This window comes from Stegostoma tigrinum, chromosome 13 (genome assembly GCF_030684315.1).
Source record: "Stegostoma tigrinum isolate sSteTig4 chromosome 13, sSteTig4.hap1, whole genome shotgun sequence".
Taxonomy (NCBI): Eukaryota; Metazoa; Chordata; class Chondrichthyes; order Orectolobiformes; family Stegostomatidae; genus Stegostoma; species Stegostoma tigrinum.
The window spans coordinates 52,438,378-52,455,672 of record NC_081366.1 but is presented as its reverse complement, the minus strand read 5'-3'; the positions used below and the strand labels follow the sequence as shown (position 1 = coordinate 52,455,672).

General features: G+C 39.4%; 1 protein-coding gene across 2 annotated transcripts; it reads right to left on the bottom strand.

The window, feature by feature from the left end:
* Window positions 1-6,237: 6,237 nt before the first annotated feature.
* Window positions 6,238-17,000, bottom strand: LOC125458149 (grpE protein homolog 2, mitochondrial-like). 2 transcript variants are annotated; one of them, XM_048543077.2, is made up of 4 exons: window positions 16,877-17,000; window positions 12,116-12,311; window positions 8,832-8,913; window positions 6,238-8,542 (listed from the first exon to the last, which is right to left on the bottom strand). In XM_048543077.2, the coding sequence occupies exons 1-4, from the start codon at window positions 16,954-16,956 to the stop codon at window positions 8,175-8,177; spliced, it is 726 nt and encodes a 241-aa protein (XP_048399034.1). In that variant the 5' UTR covers window positions 16,957-17,000; the 3' UTR covers window positions 6,238-8,174. The 2 variants fall into 2 exon arrangements, with proteins under 2 accessions (XP_048399034.1, XP_048399035.1); XM_048543078.2 differs by lacking the exon at window positions 16,877-17,000 and adding an exon at window positions 15,684-16,303.
* Window positions 17,001-17,295: the final 295 nt, after the last annotated feature.

Here is a 17,295-nt window from a genome sequence, read left to right as displayed (position 1 = left end):
TCATAGTAGGTATTTTTTCATCAACCTGCTCAGAGATTTTATTACACAGGTGGGTCTGGAATCCAGGACACTAGACTGAGCTAGGGACACCACCACTACACAAATGGTGTCAACTATATAACTGCTCTTTCCATCCATCCTTAACCTTCACTGATCTGTACACATGTATGCCCAGTTTCCTCTGCTCCTGAACCCTCCTTAAAATATACCATCTATTTTATATTGTTTCTCAATGTTCTTCCTAGCAAAACACACCACCTCTCACCTCTCTGCAATGAACACCATCTGTTCCTATCCACCCGCTCCACCAGCTCGTAAATGCCCTATTGGAGTTCCACACCGTCCTCCTCTCAGTTCACAATTCTTCCAAGTTCATGTCATCTCTAAACATGGTAAATGTTTCCTGCCCACCAAGATTCAGGTCATTTACAAATATCTAAGGTTTTAGAGTGGATATGTAGCTCGGGTTGTGTATGTTGTGGTTGGTTGGCTCGTCGAGCTGGTTCATAGTTCTGCGAACGACCTGGTAGTCCATGGAGAAAGCTATCAACAAACACATAGAACTCGACCCCATACACACTGCATTGTGAAGAAAATCCGGAAGGGAGGTAATCCAGCTCAAGAGACTCCAGAGTTTAAGTACCAGGTGGGAAAACACAATGGCACTTCATCGGAGGCTGCGCTGATGATGTTGTCCAGCAGAGTAACAAAATATCTGGGGAACAATGAACCAGCTCGGTGAGCCAACCACAACATTTATAAATGTATCAGGAAAAGCAAGGGTCCCAATACCAACCCTTGTGAAGCTCCACTGTAAACTTTGACCATTACTCTCAGCTTCTTATCACTCAGCCAAATCCACCTTTCTACTGTCCTCTTCATATCATAACCTATAACTTTCCTCACAAGTCTGTTGGTGGCACTCCATTTTGTTCATGTACGACTGTTCCTTAAGATTCTTTAGAATGCAGATCAAAAATTAAATAGAAATTTCTTCATACCAGACATCATGGTATAAAGACTATTGACTTGGAATTCCATCATCCTGATTTAATTCTTGGAACTTTCTGGAAAACCTTTTCATAAGAGACCAGAAACACTGGCTTAAAATGCCAACAGAAATCACCCGATCCATATGGGTTGGTCAAACTTCATGAAACCAAGTGGGACGAAACACATAGATAATAGGGCCTCCTGGGGCAGGTGTGAAAAAGCTCTTAGGCCCAATGTGATTTATACATCATGAGAATCTTCAAATATTGGAGATGGAAGCTCACCTACAATTATCATACCCAGAAAAACAAATTTTAAAAAGCAAATAGGGAATATACAAACAAAATGCTATTTCAAGGAGGTTCTTTTCCCTTGGCTAAAGAAGAACAGACTACAAAGTTAAACCAGGCTGCCAAATGCTTTCCTTACATCATAAAACAAAAAACCCAGTGACAACACTGGCTGGAGAGAAACCTCAGGATATCAAGAACTTTAAAAATAACAGCAATAGTTGTACTGTTCTCAGACAGACCCAACTAACCAATTGTCGTCTCAGGTCCAATCCATATATTTGTTTATACTGAACACTATCACCCATTAGGTTACTAGCTGTGTGCTTGTGTGAGGGCAGCAAGTGAGTGCATGAACTCCATAGCATGATTTTGTATCTATCATTTTTCTCAGGGGTAGCAGGTAATAAACCTTCTCTTTCTCTCATTTAAGAAACCTTGGTGTTTGCTCCTTACTGCTGTTGAAAAAGAATAGTTAGCCACATTTTAATTGGTGAAGGGGTATAGCTGTATTCCAAAAGAGACCTTAAACCTTTGTTGTGACCAATTAGCCTAAAAGGAGAGCATTTCACCCCTCATCACCTAGTTATATCAGAGATTGAAGTGATAATGCTTGGGGCCAATGAAGGGGAAGCAGAACCTTCACGTCAAAACATATTTGCATTAAGGGCCTCAAATGGGGCTCCTGTTTGCCTTTGAAAATTTAAACCTGAGACCAAGGGTTTAAATTTGAGCAACACAAGTATGATGAAGACTGAGATATTATATTGGAAGATATATTTAACTGAATAAATGCAAATATTTAAAGGAATTAATTCCATGATTTTCAACATACACTTGTTTTAACAAAAACAGGAATAGTAGTCTACACCCCTCCACTGCTAACTGCATAAGTTAAAGATAGTATTTGTTTAAAATAAGTGACTTTTAATGTTAAAAAGAGATTAAAATGTGAGAATTTTAGAAATCAAAAGATTACCAATAAATAAAAAGTGAAATAGCAAGTAACTAATGAACAGACTGTAAAAAGTGTTTTTTTTTCCCCACAGATGTAACCAAAAGAGATCTATAGAAGTAAATGTGAGTTAACAATACATTTTGTGTGAGATCTGTAACTTAAGGTTAATAAATTCAAGTGTTTTGGATTGTCACAGGCAGCACGTAAAAGATAACACCCTCAGCACAGGGTCTGTAGACCCTTGATCTGCATCGTTAGCCAGTCTGGGCAGCTATGTTTCTGAGAATAAGGCTTTTGGGGCAGATGTTTATGGACCTCCGCAGCCTCTTGGCAGAAAATCTAAAGCCAAAACCAACAAATAATGAACATGTTAAACACAGCCCTCAATATCTTTGCTTTCAGTTCATCCCAAGGACTTGTTGCAGATGTAATTCGAGTATCACTACCTACAGTACACATTGCATTAGCCAGCTAATGGATGCCTTGTCTGTGAGACCTTTCAATGTTATTAAGTTTGAGATGTTTATGACCAGTTAAGCCCAGAGTGCTGGCAGCTTTGCCTCTGTTACCAAAATTTTAGGTTCAGGGCATTATAGACTGCGCCCATGTGGCAATCAAGGTACCATAGTAACTGGCAGGTGTTTTATCAGTCAGATTATTCAAATGAACTGCTGATGTGGCCCACCACAAGAGGATATGCAAGTGTGCACCTAGTACCCAGGGAGCTGCCATAACCATTCATCCTTCAAGTTCAACAGCTATTTTTGTCCACGAGACAGACTGGGCAAACAGCTCCAACAAGAGTGAACAGGATATACCCATTCAATATCTACTGCTGACACCAATGTAGAAGCCCAACACAGACAGGAGGAAGTACAAACAGGGAAATGTGGATGTACAAAGGGATCCAGTTATCCTTGTACATCAAATAAAAATAGGCAGGCAGATACAGCAAACAATTAGGAAATATGTCTTCACTGCAAGATGATATCAGCTCCAAAGTCCTGAGCTACAGCAATTCTTAATATGCCTTACACAATTATACAGTCCTTGCTGATACTGCACCTGTATGTAGCGTGCGGTTTTGGCTTTGGCATCCCTACCTGAGAGAAGATATACTTGCTATAAAATGTATGCAGAAAAGTTCACTTGGTTGATACCAGGGAATGGTAGGATCTTTGTTTGAGAAGAAATTAGTTTGACTGGGTCTGTGTTGATCAGAATACAGAAGAACGAGATGGATTGTGATTAAAATATACAAAATTCTAATAGGGCTAGACAGGCTAGGTGCAGGGATGAAGTTTCCCCTGGCTGGGAGTATAGAACCAGGGGTCAGGATATAGTATAGGCCATTTAGTGCTGTGATGAGAAAACATTTCAAAATGCCTAATGCAAACAGGCAACCACCCATTACATTCTTTCAGTTTTACAACCCAAATAAAAGGAGGCTGAAAGCATTCACCTATTCATGCAATCCTCAAATAACATGGTAGTTATATTTCTGAAAACCTCATTTTGTGAAACCATGTACTGAAAACATATTCCAAAGAAACCTTGTAAATGGTTACATTCTTGGAAGTTATCCAGGCAAATTTGACAATTTTAATACAGTGAGTGAATCTTTCTGTTGCTGCACATCCTTTCAGGGCAGTGAATACTACTGTTTCCAATTGCATGACCATGGATGAAGTTAGTTATTGCCTTAGTGAACAATCTTTTCTTTGACATTTGAAACAGGACCACATACATATCCTTGCAAGATTTGTCACCAGTTATGCAACTACATGTGATGTGGAGAAAATAATGAAGACAGAAATAATCCCGGGCATAACTAGATGGATCAAAACAGCAAGCATAAAGTGTGGCAGGAACAAATAACTGTCATCCATTAACGGTCACTGTCAACATTGCTATACGTCTGTCAATAAATCAGTAACGAAAATAACTGCATTATCTCAAACAAGGCATGCTTTATTGGAATAATGGGAACGAGTAAAGTAAAATCCTTGATATGGCAAAACAGCATTAATGGAGAAACTGTATTTATTTCCCCAGGGTCAGTGTGGCCTGAAGTACAAAGAAAGCAGGTCTTATACTAATAAATAGTAAGGCACAGGGCAGTGTTGTGGAACAGACAGACCAAGAGGTTCAGGTACATATTTCTTTGAAATGGTGTCACAGGTATACAGGGTGGTTAAGGCAGTATTCCTTACCTTTATCGCTCAGCTCAGACATTTGAGGATTGGAGTTGGGATGTCATGTGAGCATACAGGATGCTGGTCACGCCTCCACGTGCAGTTCTGATCATCCAAAGGAAGCATGTTATTAAATTGAAGAGGGTTCAGAAAATATTTGCCAGGTTGTTGCTGGGAATGGAGGAATTGAGTTATTTAAAAATAAAAGTATGGCTAGATAGGTGAGGACTTTTCTCAGTGGAGCAAATGAGGTGGGGGGGTGACATTATTGAGGCTTCTAAAAATCATGAGGGGCATAGTTAAGGTGAATAGCAAGGGTATTTTCACTAAGAAAGGGGAGATCAGAACTAGAAGGCATGTTTTAAAAAAAGACAGCAGAAAGTTTAAAAAAAAGGATGTGGAGCAAGAGTGGTTCACGTGTGGAATGAACTGCCAGGGGAAGTGTCAGATGCAAGTACAGTTATAACATTTAGAAGATTGAAAGGTATATGGGTCAAACACAGTTAGGGTGTGTTTCCACGCTACATGAGTTTAAAACAATTGTCAGGCCACATATAATCATACCTTCATTAAAAGAGAAGGCATCAACATCACAGTATCAGCAATAACGAGCACTGAGAATGAAATAATTCTCAGAACAATCTTGATTACTCAATCCTATTTCTAAGTGGTACCACCAAATGGCTTCAACAGATTTTTTGTTCTTTGCTCCAACACAGTTCCCATTAGACACCTTCTGGATTTCGGCACCCAGAAGGACCCTGCCATAGACAGTCCCAACTCCAACTGTACAGAGACAAACCTGGTTATCACAAAATACATAGCTTTGTCAGAACAGCCTAGGGCAGAAAAAAAAACTTGTATTCTGGAGAGATCTTTACAGGTTTGTTTACTGCTATCATCTGTCTATCTTTCCCCCCCACCCCCACCCCAACCTCAGGGTCCACCTGCACTTACCAAACAAACAACGAAGAACAGGAGAGCATCTGGTACAGTTGCACATGATGTTTAGCCATTAAAAAGTTGTTACTTTGAGTGATGTTTTGCAAAGTAGCAGGCATAATCTCGCAGACCAGCCTGAGGTAGGATTTTACATTGTAAAAAGGGGAAAAAACAAAAATCAGAAGTTGTCCTGTATCCCACACTCCATGGGGTGGTTAGGGGTCTTGGTACCAGGTTTGCGAGTTCATGTACAAAATAGAAAGCCTGCTGAGGTGCCTGAAACATTTTGAAAGAGGAATGTAAAATGTTTCACACTGTCCGAAGATTACTGTCAGGTAGTTATAATACATGCACTTTTTAAATGCAATTATTCATCATGGAGACATGCTTTAAACAGGAAATTGACTGTATATTGCAATACAAATGAAGCTGATCAGTGCTTTTCAATGCAGAAAGCACCATAATACAATGGCCACCTTTAACAATGTAACATCCCGTCGGTCTATGCTATCATGGTTTTTACTGATGGCAAGAGGTCTGGTCAATTTTTAGATCCAATCACCTGCTTCCCTAACATTTATTGATGAGAACCCTACTTTGATTTTGAAACAGACACCCACTACTTCTCTTTTCCTAATGGAAAATCTGTTTTTTTTTAAAACAACTGTGACTATCAATGCTAGGCTGAATTGAGATAGTAGGTGGTCCATTCAGAGAATGAACAGCATTTTTAAACTGTTGCCTGTTTGAAGTTGTTACCATTTGTTGGTGCAAACATTACAAATACTTTCACGTGAAGGAAAGAAGCATAGTGTAACAATGATACCAAAGAATTTTCTATAGTAAGAAGTTCAGATCCTTGAAGGTGTGGAAAAATATATTTTATTAATACATGGCCATAAGGGTACATGGGGGCACATATGGAACGGGTGAGGGGGTGAAAAGCACTTTTAAATTCTTACTGCACTTAGGAACTGGCAATGGACTTCTAAGCAGTCTGTGTCTGGACCCATGTTATGTTTCCCCACATTCCAGCACAAATCTCAGACTGTGTTGTGAAGTTTATAACGTCACATGGGTCAGATCAGAAAATCTGTACACGATAAAAATGCATGTGGGATCATTCAGTTCACTTAGCCAGTTTCATTAACTGGGATCATTCACATCCACGACAACTTTAGCCCTTTAAAAAAGGTTGAGAATGTTTTGAGGGTATAACAATTGACTTCAACAATTAGTTGATCTAGCAATAATAGACTATTTAAAAGCCTTCCAAAATCCCAAGTTATTAAGGCCTAAGTTATTAAAAATTTGATTATACAACAAAATGTGTAATTCAAAACTTTTCACGATCAAGATCGATCTAACAGAGGGGTTGGTTTCATCAAATGCCAATAGCTAACTGGAATGTAGTCAAAAAGGTGGTTCTTTTCATTGAAAGTGTATTACACTAAATTAGAAGCAAATTTTACTCAAAATCTTTCACCTAGGTACAAGAAATACCAGTTTGGTCAGTGAGTTAGATATTAAAAATAGAAGTTGTAAGTAGAAGCCTGGTATCATAAAATAGGCAGGGTTCTAAATTTTTTTGGTTAAAAAAAAGCTTTTCAGCTCGTTTATTAAAGAGTGTACTTATTGACAATATATAAAAATGACTTTGGGCACTTGACATACATTTTTAGTTCAAAGCACAAGAATACAGAAACAAATATATTACAATTTTCACTAACATACTTGCACTAACAATTACAAAAAATAAAATTTGTTCATCATGGTATGTTATAAATAAATTTACAGTTTTACACTGTAATAAATAACATACTATTGTTCACTGAACAGTTTTAACATAGACTTGTACAAAATAATTTCAGAAACAAATGAAGATTAGCCAGCTCAGTCTAAGGCTTGGATTCTATATACAGTGATCATTTCACCAGCTCTTCGCTAAAACTGTTTCCAGTTAAAATCAAGGGCACAAAACGTTAAGAGATTAAACAATCTTGCACGGTGGAACTGAATACAATTCAATCTTGTATAACTCAATGTTTTGATGAGAAAAAGCCTCCATATTACAAAAATTTCAAAGCAACAATCTAATCTTAACTAAGTGTTTTGGAAGGCCATTACATAAAAGCATTTAATCTTGGTAAAATTTCAGTGTCCTTTCTAGATTTTGTTCTTCCCACCCCTGCAGCCTTAAGGCTCAGTTCCAAGTAATTCTACAGTAGGTTTCCAATTGTAGTGCTGTTATAAGCCTTGATATATTGGCAATTGTGAAATTATCCTACTGTTTGTTGATTCCAATCCATCAATTCACACAAGGGGATAAAGACATAGCCAGGAATAGGAATTCAAGACATTTCACACCTTTTTTTTTAGAAAAAAAAAGCACTGTGGCAAACTGTAACAACTAAAAGAATTTGCAACCTTAGTACGGACCACAACTTTTCATGGCACAACTACAGACTGAATCAGAGGCACTTCCATTGCAAGTTCCTTTATTATTTAGTTGGACGGAGACAAGTTGAAGTTCTCTGGCAGTGTTAGACAAACTAAATCTCCATCATGCCTTAAGCTTTCAGTACAATAGGCATATCACCTTCAATAGGTTTGATTGGACACGCGAAAATACACATGACGTCATATGTTTCTGCACCCCACTCACCTTCATAGACAAATCTTAGCAGCAATTCAATGCTCTTCGTGATATAGCTAACCATCATAATGAAAAGGATATTTTTCATAGAATTAATTCTAAGATCATACACAAGATTGTGACAGTCAGAAAATTCAGTTCTACTGTGCCTTAAAATGTGGCTGGGCCTCAATGGCCAATCCAACTTGTGCAGTCCGTAGAACCCTGCCATGAAGTTTATAACCTTCTTGTACTATTTTTACCACTGTACCGGGTAATGCATCCACAGATGGGACACGCAACATGATTTCATGTTCAGCTGAGTTGTATTCAAGGCCAATGGAATTCATCTTCTCCAATCCGTGCTTAGAAAATATTTTGCACAGCTTCTCATCAATCAAGCATACACCTTTATAGAAGTTCTTCAAAGTTGGGCTGGAGTTAGCAAGGTCCTCCTCGGTTACGCTCTGAGTTGTCTTTTCTAGGAGATCAGCTACTGCTAGGATGTCTTTACAAAGACTATGAATACCTATGAGAGGGGAAAAAAAAATGCTGTTCATTAGAACACGCATTGGATCTGAAGTAGTATTTCGTAATTCCCTTCCCTTAGGCTGTTCCAAATGAACCCTTACGGATAAATTTCAAATCTTAATCAATTCAGATTACCAAGCAATTTCTCACTAACCCCAAAAAAACCACACATTAAGTCTATTGCAGATGCACATATCATTTAGTCAGGGGTACGTATTGATGGCTAAAAATAGCTTAAAAGATAAATCTTGAAATTTAGCAAGAACAATTTATAGACACACACATACCATATAACCTGGCATCTTCAACACATTTTCTGATTCTTCTATTGTCATCTTCAACACGGGCTACAATTCTCCGATACTTCTCCTATTAAAAACCAAACAAAAGTCAAAATAGACATTTAGGAAACTGAGGACCTTTATACAGTTACAATACTTCATCAAAAGCATAACTTCATAGCGTGAACATAGTAAACCAGATTCTGATCAAGTCTGTCCATAGTAATCTACATGAATTGTTTCACAGAACGTCGTACAAAATACTGCAATACAGCATTAAAGTTGGAAGTATGTACACAATATGTTATCCAGTGTAATATTACATTACTGCTAAAGAGCCCAATGGGTAAAATTTATTGAAACAAATGAGTGACATCAGAATACAGAACCAAAACAGATGCTGAAGTTCAATCCTTTGCCTGTACTGATCAGTCATCAGTAGTGAACAAATCATTCATGGTATTTGTATCCTGGGTTAAAGGAGGGAAACCTAGTCAGGGTACCTGCTCCAAGTTCAGCAGTTTCCTGCTGGATGTTAAGCAAATATAGTACCAGATCATAATTTCCACCAGTTACCATGCTATCAAATTCCAGGCTCAGGTATGGTAAGTAATCATTTGGATGAAATACTGAGGGTGAAGAGCACCTGAAAATGCGTGGAATACGAGACTGCATATAATCAAGGGAAAAATATATAAAATTATACACCAGTTTAATAGCATGAACAATTGACAATTCCATGCTACAGTATGCAAGCTACTCACTCAAAAGGTGCACTTAAAATTAATTAGTAGCTTATTAAAAGATTGCAACCAATTCCCAGTTTGCCACCATTTTTCACATGAAGTTGGTTTGCTTTGTTTAGAATCAAGAGCTTGTTCTCAACAAACTCCTGACAACACACCTTCAACTTCAAGGATCAGAGCCCCTGCTACTCCGTTTCACAACGCTCATCCACCTTGATGCTGCAAGTCACCTGCAATGAGCATTCGGATGGTCCGGTGCAGAATCCAAACTTCCGATGTTCCACACAGGCCTGAAATTTGGCTTCAGGAATACAATTATTAGAATGCAGTGTTATAATCCAGCACACAAAATAATTCACAACATTTGCTCACACTAGTGTTTAAAAACCTCCTACATTTTCCACACATGGGAGCCAATAGTAAACAGGTTCCACATTTTAAGTGATTTTGGAATTCAATTCCTAAAGTTAATTTTATCATCAAGATCAAAATTTCATTGTATTCAATTGAATAGAAAATAGGTGAATCAAAATCTATGGCAATAGCAAAAAGACATGGGTTAAAGCTACATATTGACAAGACAACAATTCAGATAACCAATTCAGTTATTTCTCATCTGGTCAAAAAAGGAGGACAAAAAGTTTGATTTAAAACAAGTTTTTGACTTAACTAAAACAAACAAAAATACTTGAAACACTCCATCTTCAGACTTTTAATTAGTCAATGGTACAGAATGCTACCTTTAGTCCACCATCTTGGCTGCACGTGTCTAATCAAAATCAGATACTACATCAAAAAGGTAACCTCGGGATTTGGTTTCCTTGGTTATACAATTAATTCTTCCCTCAACGATGTTATGAATCCAAGCTCAAAGAATGGAAGACAGCAAATCAGAGCAGAGGTTTTGACCAGCTTTAGGTCTTACCTCAGCTGGGTTAATCTTAGCTCAGATCATTCACTTATTCCCAACACTGGCTTCTATTTCTCTCCCAGAATGTGGTTGAGAATGGCATGGACTATAGCAACAATTTCATTTTCCAGCATTATTGGAAGAAATTGTTTTCTATTAAAACAAATATTTTCCAAAAATCAGCAATTACACACCGAAAGCAAGTGGGACTGGAAATCAAAGCTTCCTGCCTCTAAAAATAGGGGCATGGTTACAGCACCACAAAAGCTTCCTCTTGGCAAAAAAAACCCAAGAGATTGTTACTATAAACCTCTGCAGCAGGTGGGAATTGAATCCAGGTTTCTTGGTTATGCAAACAGATTTATAAAGCCTGTACATCATTTGCAGGAGGTCAGAATTGCTGAATTGATAGGAACGTGATTAGATTGTGTTTGGGTTTACATCATTTTAGAACTGTATAGGATCTTAGTTGCCCCATGACCAGAATGTCAACAGGGCCTAATTGTCAAAAAAAGCAGGTGCCAGTGAAGCACAACATGTAGAGCAACTAAGTTAATTCTTGGTAGAATATGACTCTCCGAGTTCTGAAGAATTATATTCAACTCAATGTTAGATGTGTTTCATCCCCTCCCCCGGCCTTTGCAGATGCTACCAGAACTGCTGACCTTCTCCAAAACTCTTATTTCAGATCTCCAGTTTCCAAAGTATTTCACTTTCATTGGTCACCTTATTCCTTACTATGACGCAGAATTCTATTTCTAGCATCAGTTTTATTTGAAGCAAACTAATCATAAAACAATTATTTTTATAAAAAGCAGAAGTCTTTTATCCATTTTGTCATGTTAGATATATTCTAGGATTTGTAGTCAGAGGCTAGGAGGCTGCTTTCACCACTGACCTTGAAAGCTAGTGTTAATTCCAATTCAAACTCACCTAAAGGGGATCTTTTGCCATTCAGCACCAATGATTACATTTCAGGCTAAGAATCCAGTTGCTTTGAACAGTACTCAGAGCATACCCAAACAGTAAAGAAGTACTTACCATCCTTTACTCTTGAAAATTTTTCACCAAGCTAAATAGAGGATGGTGTATACACATAGGATTGTGATAGATATTAACAGTCAAATTTGACATGTTACAGAAAAATCTTTTTACAGGAGGAGTTACTTCAAGGGTTTAAGAAAAAGCAAAGTAGGAAGAGGTTCATGTCAAATCAAGCAATTTCTCAGTACAAGAATTCCAAAGTCACACCCTAGAAGCAGGCAATCAATAACAGCAACTCATGGATGCTCTGAACTACATTTGAGCAGAGAGCAATTTGCTGTATGGTGCCCCTCCCACTCTTTGTAGGTCATGACTGCCGGGTATTCATGCATTTGTTAGCCGAATTGAATTAAATCAAAAAAAAATTTTTTAAAAAAGGCACACTTTGGTGTGCAAGGCTTTGAGATACACCAATGAAACACCAAGTAAATAACTGCTCCCAGCAAGATTACTGTTGAGCCCTGCGTTTTCCACCAGGTGAGCAACTTTTAGGCGCTACTGTGTGCGCATAGGGTGACAAACATGGTAGCAAATCGAGGCTTGGCTGCAGGTTCTACTTTGGTCACAAACACTATTCAAATGAGACTTGCCTGCAGGGTCTGATGTTCTTTAACTAACTCGTTCATTTTAAGTTGCAGCTTTTTTTGACTAGCACATGGACTAGGAGACATCTTTTGTTGCACTGCATTTTCAGCAGCACACTTGAGAGTGTTGGCAGAGTCCAGCTGATCTTTATTTTCTTCGGTCTTGTGTTGGATAGTACCACCACAGAGAGTCAAGAAGCACCTAGAATTGAAACATATTATTCCACTTAGCTAGCTTGGATATAATTTCCATATATTATATGTCTTCATGGTCCATACCAGATACCTTCTACATTTGACCAGTTTCAGTACGGCTGGCAGTTTATTGTTCAAATCTGTATTGTCATTTATTGCATTTTAAAATGACCCAGTATTTTGATGCAAGTGTAATACAAGTTTAAAAAAGTATTACTTGACTTCAATATCAAAAAGTGTGTAATATATTTTGAAGCAGTAATTCGTGAAAAGTTGGACTACACAATACCAGATTTCTTCTCATGCTCATTGAGAAAGTTAAGCGCTCAAAACAGCAAGCCAGGAAAGGGAAAATTGGCCAATATTTTATGAGCAACACTTGCAGATAGAAATCAGGCAAACACTTCACATACAGCCTTCTACCCACTATCCTGCAGTCAGAACGGTAATGTATAAATGTTCCACATCCACTGTGTTAAAAGTTTATTTTAAAAAAAAAGCTTTTAGAATGAATGAGTGTACAACAGTCAATAAACCAAAAGCAAGAACCAAGAGAACTGCAGATGCTGTGAATCAGGAACAAAAACAGACATTGCTGGAAAAGCTCAGCAGCTCTGGTAGCATATGTGAAGAAGAAACAAAAATTAGTGTTAACGTCTCGGGTCTGGTGACGCTTCCTCAGAAGAAAAGCAGCCCACTTGTCTGCCAAGCTTTTTCCGGCCCAGCAAGATGCAACTTAAATCCTAAATTCACATCAGACCACACCACCCCCCCACCCACCAATTCTTCCAACTTGGAGTAACCATTTGAGGTATGCTGTCCAGGACATCAACTTTGAATTGTTTTTCTAATTAGTACCACAACATGCAGAGGCATGTCAGTTTAATGCCTGATCTGCAAGCTAAAATATTCAATGTGTTTCACACAAGCTGAGCCTAAAAGAATTGAAATGGAACACCAGACTTCTTCCCACTTGAAGAATTTTTAAAAACCCCAAATATCACACGGAGGATTCAGGTAGCTAAATTTCTTATTTCCCTAAAATGCAAAACTTCCATCAGCTCTAAATATCATTCTAACGAGAAGGGGAACATGTTGAACAGCTAGATAAATATTTTCCCTCATTTAAAGTACCAAAAACAGCCAGAGCACTTTCAAAGTCTGAAGTACTGTATTACATTTTTCCATGGAAGTCAAAAATAATAAAAGTTTACAAAGCCCCAATAATTTCCCACTATTCATACAAAACCAGGCATCAGTGTAGAGAGGAAAAAAAAGAAGAGGTATTGCTGAAAACAGAAGAAGATTGGGACAGCCTTTTCCCATCAATTCACCTTAAAAGCTCACTAGCATCAACAAAATCTTCAATGCTTCAGCAGCACTAGTTTGGACCAGTCAGTTTAAACAGAGAATCCTATAGAAATCACCTTCTTCCATACAAAAGAAAAGCACATCACTAATTTCTAGGTTTGATGAAATTCCATGTTGGAACAGTTGCAACTTCAAAGTAAGGCTTATTTTGTTCTTTAGTGAGTAAAAAGAGCGGGTAGTGATAAACTTAAAAGGGCAATCCTATATTAATCTTTCGTTTGAAGTAGCTGTGATTTCCAGATTGCAATTCAATACCCCGAATCTTACTCAATGCCTCAAATACAACAAACACTTAGAAAGTCTGCATGCGTTCCACCAACTGTCTAGCCCATTAGAAACTTGTTTGCATTAGTCTGACAGAATCCACATCAAATCACTTGCTGACATTAAATTAGATTTTTTGAGAAGTGAGCCTAAGAGAGTTAGGCGTTGCTTTAAGAATCCAATTGCAAAAAAAAATTACACCACTAAAAAAAGGTGAAACAGGTACTTGAAATGGGAAGAAAGTACAAAATAATAACCTTAAGGCAGAACATTTCGATCCTAAAATGTACTTAGAACTAATTAAGCAAAATTTTTATAATTAATGGGAGTCTACGTTTGCCAGCTACCATTAACAGTACATGCAAAACAATGCTTCACCATGTCTGCCTCAAAAGTAATACCACACCAAGTATCTTAAAAGGCATTAAAAAGTCAAAATTTAGAGTTGTAACTTAAATAGCACTCAAGATCTTTCGTCTGCTTAAGCCAAATTCACATCCTGGCAGACCTACCATCAGATAAAACATTTACCTTTTGAAAATGACTATGTTGACTATATTACAAGTTTGCTTTGGTGAATAAGTCGGTCAAGAGCAAGGAACTTTCCATGTTAGTACACACAATTATATGAAGTGATTTTAGTATGGGCCAGGATTGGTGGTGGAAACAGCAAGGAGAGTGATTTGAGACAAGGAAAGAAAAAACTGCAGATGCTGGAATCCAAGGCAGACAAACAGGAGGCTGGAAGAACACAGCAGGCCAGGGAGCATTTGGAGGAAAGGACAAGTCAATGTTGAGTGTTATCCTTCCTCAGGACTGTGTGATTTGTGATGATGAGTGGGATTTATTTTCTTCTCCCAACTATATCTGCAAGCCAACTTGATAGCACCCTCGTTAAGTCAATCACCTCAGAACATTATGAAAGGGCCTGAAATATCAATTCTGCTTTTTTCTCCATAGACACTGCCAGAACAGCTGAGCATTCCCAGCAATCTGAGTTTTGGGTGAACTCCAATTAAGCAAGGCCTCAATCGTAAAATCCTCCTTCATTCTGAAATTGTTCAATCATGCTTCAACTGTATTCTTCCCTAGCCCTGAAACTTTCATGCCAATCATGACATTTCAACCAATTTTAGATGAAATAATTACAATGTCCAATGTATCAGTGACAACAATTTACAATCCCCAGTGTGCCTCATTCCAAGCTTTAAGTCAAAAATAAAAAAAAAAACAGGCAAAGGATATTCTGAAAAGACCAAGCAGCACCCTGTACTGCAACCCCTCCTGGCTCATCCAATAAAAAAGACAGCCACTCCTCCAGGTCAGCTACATTTCCTGGGATTAACGAAGAGCACGCTCAGTCATTATTCTTAACCGTGGATGCCATGAAGAATGGGGTAGCATGGTGGCTCATTGGTTAGTACTGGGTGGGGGTGGGGGTGGGGGTGGGGGTGGGGGGAAGAGAACCATCTAAAAATGTCAAGAATTGCCTAGCCTTCCAACATAAATTCCTGCTCTATACAAGGATTACTTTCAAGGTCCCAGAACGAAATCACACTTTTCAGACCACAAAAAGAACTTTACAAAAGCAGTAATGTTTACAAGCATTCTAAAGTTACCTACAGAACACTACGTTTCAATTTGAAGTGTTTGTAAGACTTTATCAGTGTTCTGAAAGGTCCTGTGTAAAATAAAATTCATAAACCCAAGCCTTCTCCCCCAGAAAAAGAAAGGCTACACTCACCTGCATTCAGTGCGCTTCCAAAGTGCGAACAGAAATGAATACGGGAGCCCCCAGTGCATGCATCAGGCCCAGACATCTGCGCGTCTGGTCGATTTAGCAGAAATTTGACCTTGACGCAAGTTTTCCGTCTAATTTTTGTTCCAATCTCCGCTTCACAGATCTCCCCTCTTTTACAAAGAAAAACCTGCATTTGGTGAGCCGGCGTAATTTTGAGCGAGAAGTTATAGGGGCAATTTTTGAAGACAAACAGGGAAATTTTTGACCTTAGTCAATCATTCGGAACACATTCTGCAGTGCTGCAAATTATTCAGGGGTGAATCGTAAAAATATGCCGTAACCCACCAATACAAAGAAAAATAGGATATTCAAATCTCGGACCGATTTGCTACTTTCGAGCTAAAATAGGTTTCCGGCTGGGGTGGGAAGAAAATTGAAGCGCCTACGTGAGGAGCAGCACGACAACAGAAGCAGCTGGCCCTGGGCTATAACTTCCGGCTCATTCGTCAAAAAGACGGCCACTCCTTCAGGCCAGCAGCACTTTCCAGCAATAACGAGGATTCACGAACTCCACATCCAGGCCGGGGACTTACAAAATTCACTACCTTTGCCGCTAACAAACAAACCCCGTACACAAATTATCCCCTTCGACCGCCCTCCCCTCCCCCTGTGAAATGGTAGTTTACTCACCGGGTTGTGGAATCACAAACTCTCTTCCAACAGCCGGAATATAACGGAGGCAACAAAGTATGGAGCTGGATGAACACAGCAGGCCAAGCAGCATCTTAGAAGCACAAAAGCTGACGGGCCTAGGCTCTTCATCAGAAAGTTGCTTGGCCTGCTGTGTTCATCCAGCTCCATACTTTGTTAGCTTGGTTTCTCCAGCATCTGCAGTTCCCATTATCTCATATAACGGAGGCAAACGGCTTCCCGACGGAAGACGGTGAGAACGCCCTTAGCGTCATCTCCAGCCCAGAGAAGTACCGAGCGGCGGGAGGGCATACCCCCTGGCCAGCATTTCCCTAGACACTCTTCCCCCACCCCCACCATCCTTCTCCCCAGGGGGTGCAAGAGCCGGAGGAGTGATGGCGCCCGGTCCGGGATCAGTGCCCATTTGAGGCGTGTTGGGGCACTCATTACCCGGGGCTTGTGCCTACGCTTCCTCACCCACACACAATCGTTAAACGGTGACTCACCTCCTGCCACTGCCCCGTAACGCCCAAAACGCCGCTCCGTTAGAAGCCTCCCTCACAACAGACACATACACAGCCGCCATCTTCACTCTACAAACGGTTACCGGCTGCGGGCTTTAATAACAGGCAGGTCCCGCCCACCTTCACCGCCCCGCCCACTGACACTTGCCAGCCCAGCCGTGGAGGTGCTGGCGTTGAACAGGATGGACAACATCCTGTATATATTCCAACACGTCTATTTGCATTCAGGGCCAACACATTATGGAGCAGGAGGAACACAGTAGGCCAGACAACATCACAGGAGCAGGAAAGTTGACATTTCTCTGTTTGGAATCACAAGCTTCCGTCGCGTAGACACTTCATCAGATGAAGCGAGGGCGAAATCGAGGGCGAAATCGAGGGCAGAGAGATCCAAAGATCAT

What these genes read in the sequence shown, in the direction of transcription:
- LOC125458149 (XM_048543077.2), bottom strand. Translation starts at nt 16,956, where the DNA reads ATGGCGGCTGTGTATGTGTCTGTTGTGAGGGAGGCTTCTAACGGAGCG. An exon ending in TTACGGGGCAGTGGCAGGAG is followed by an intron (nt 12,312 to 16,876) that starts GTGAGTCACCGT and finishes TTTCAATTCTAG; the next exon opens with GTGCTTCTTGACTCTCTGTG. An exon ending in TGAAGATGCCAGGTTATATG is followed by an intron (nt 8,543 to 8,831) that starts GTATGTGTGTGT and finishes CCCCTCTCATAG; the next exon opens with GTATTCATAGTCTTTGTAAA.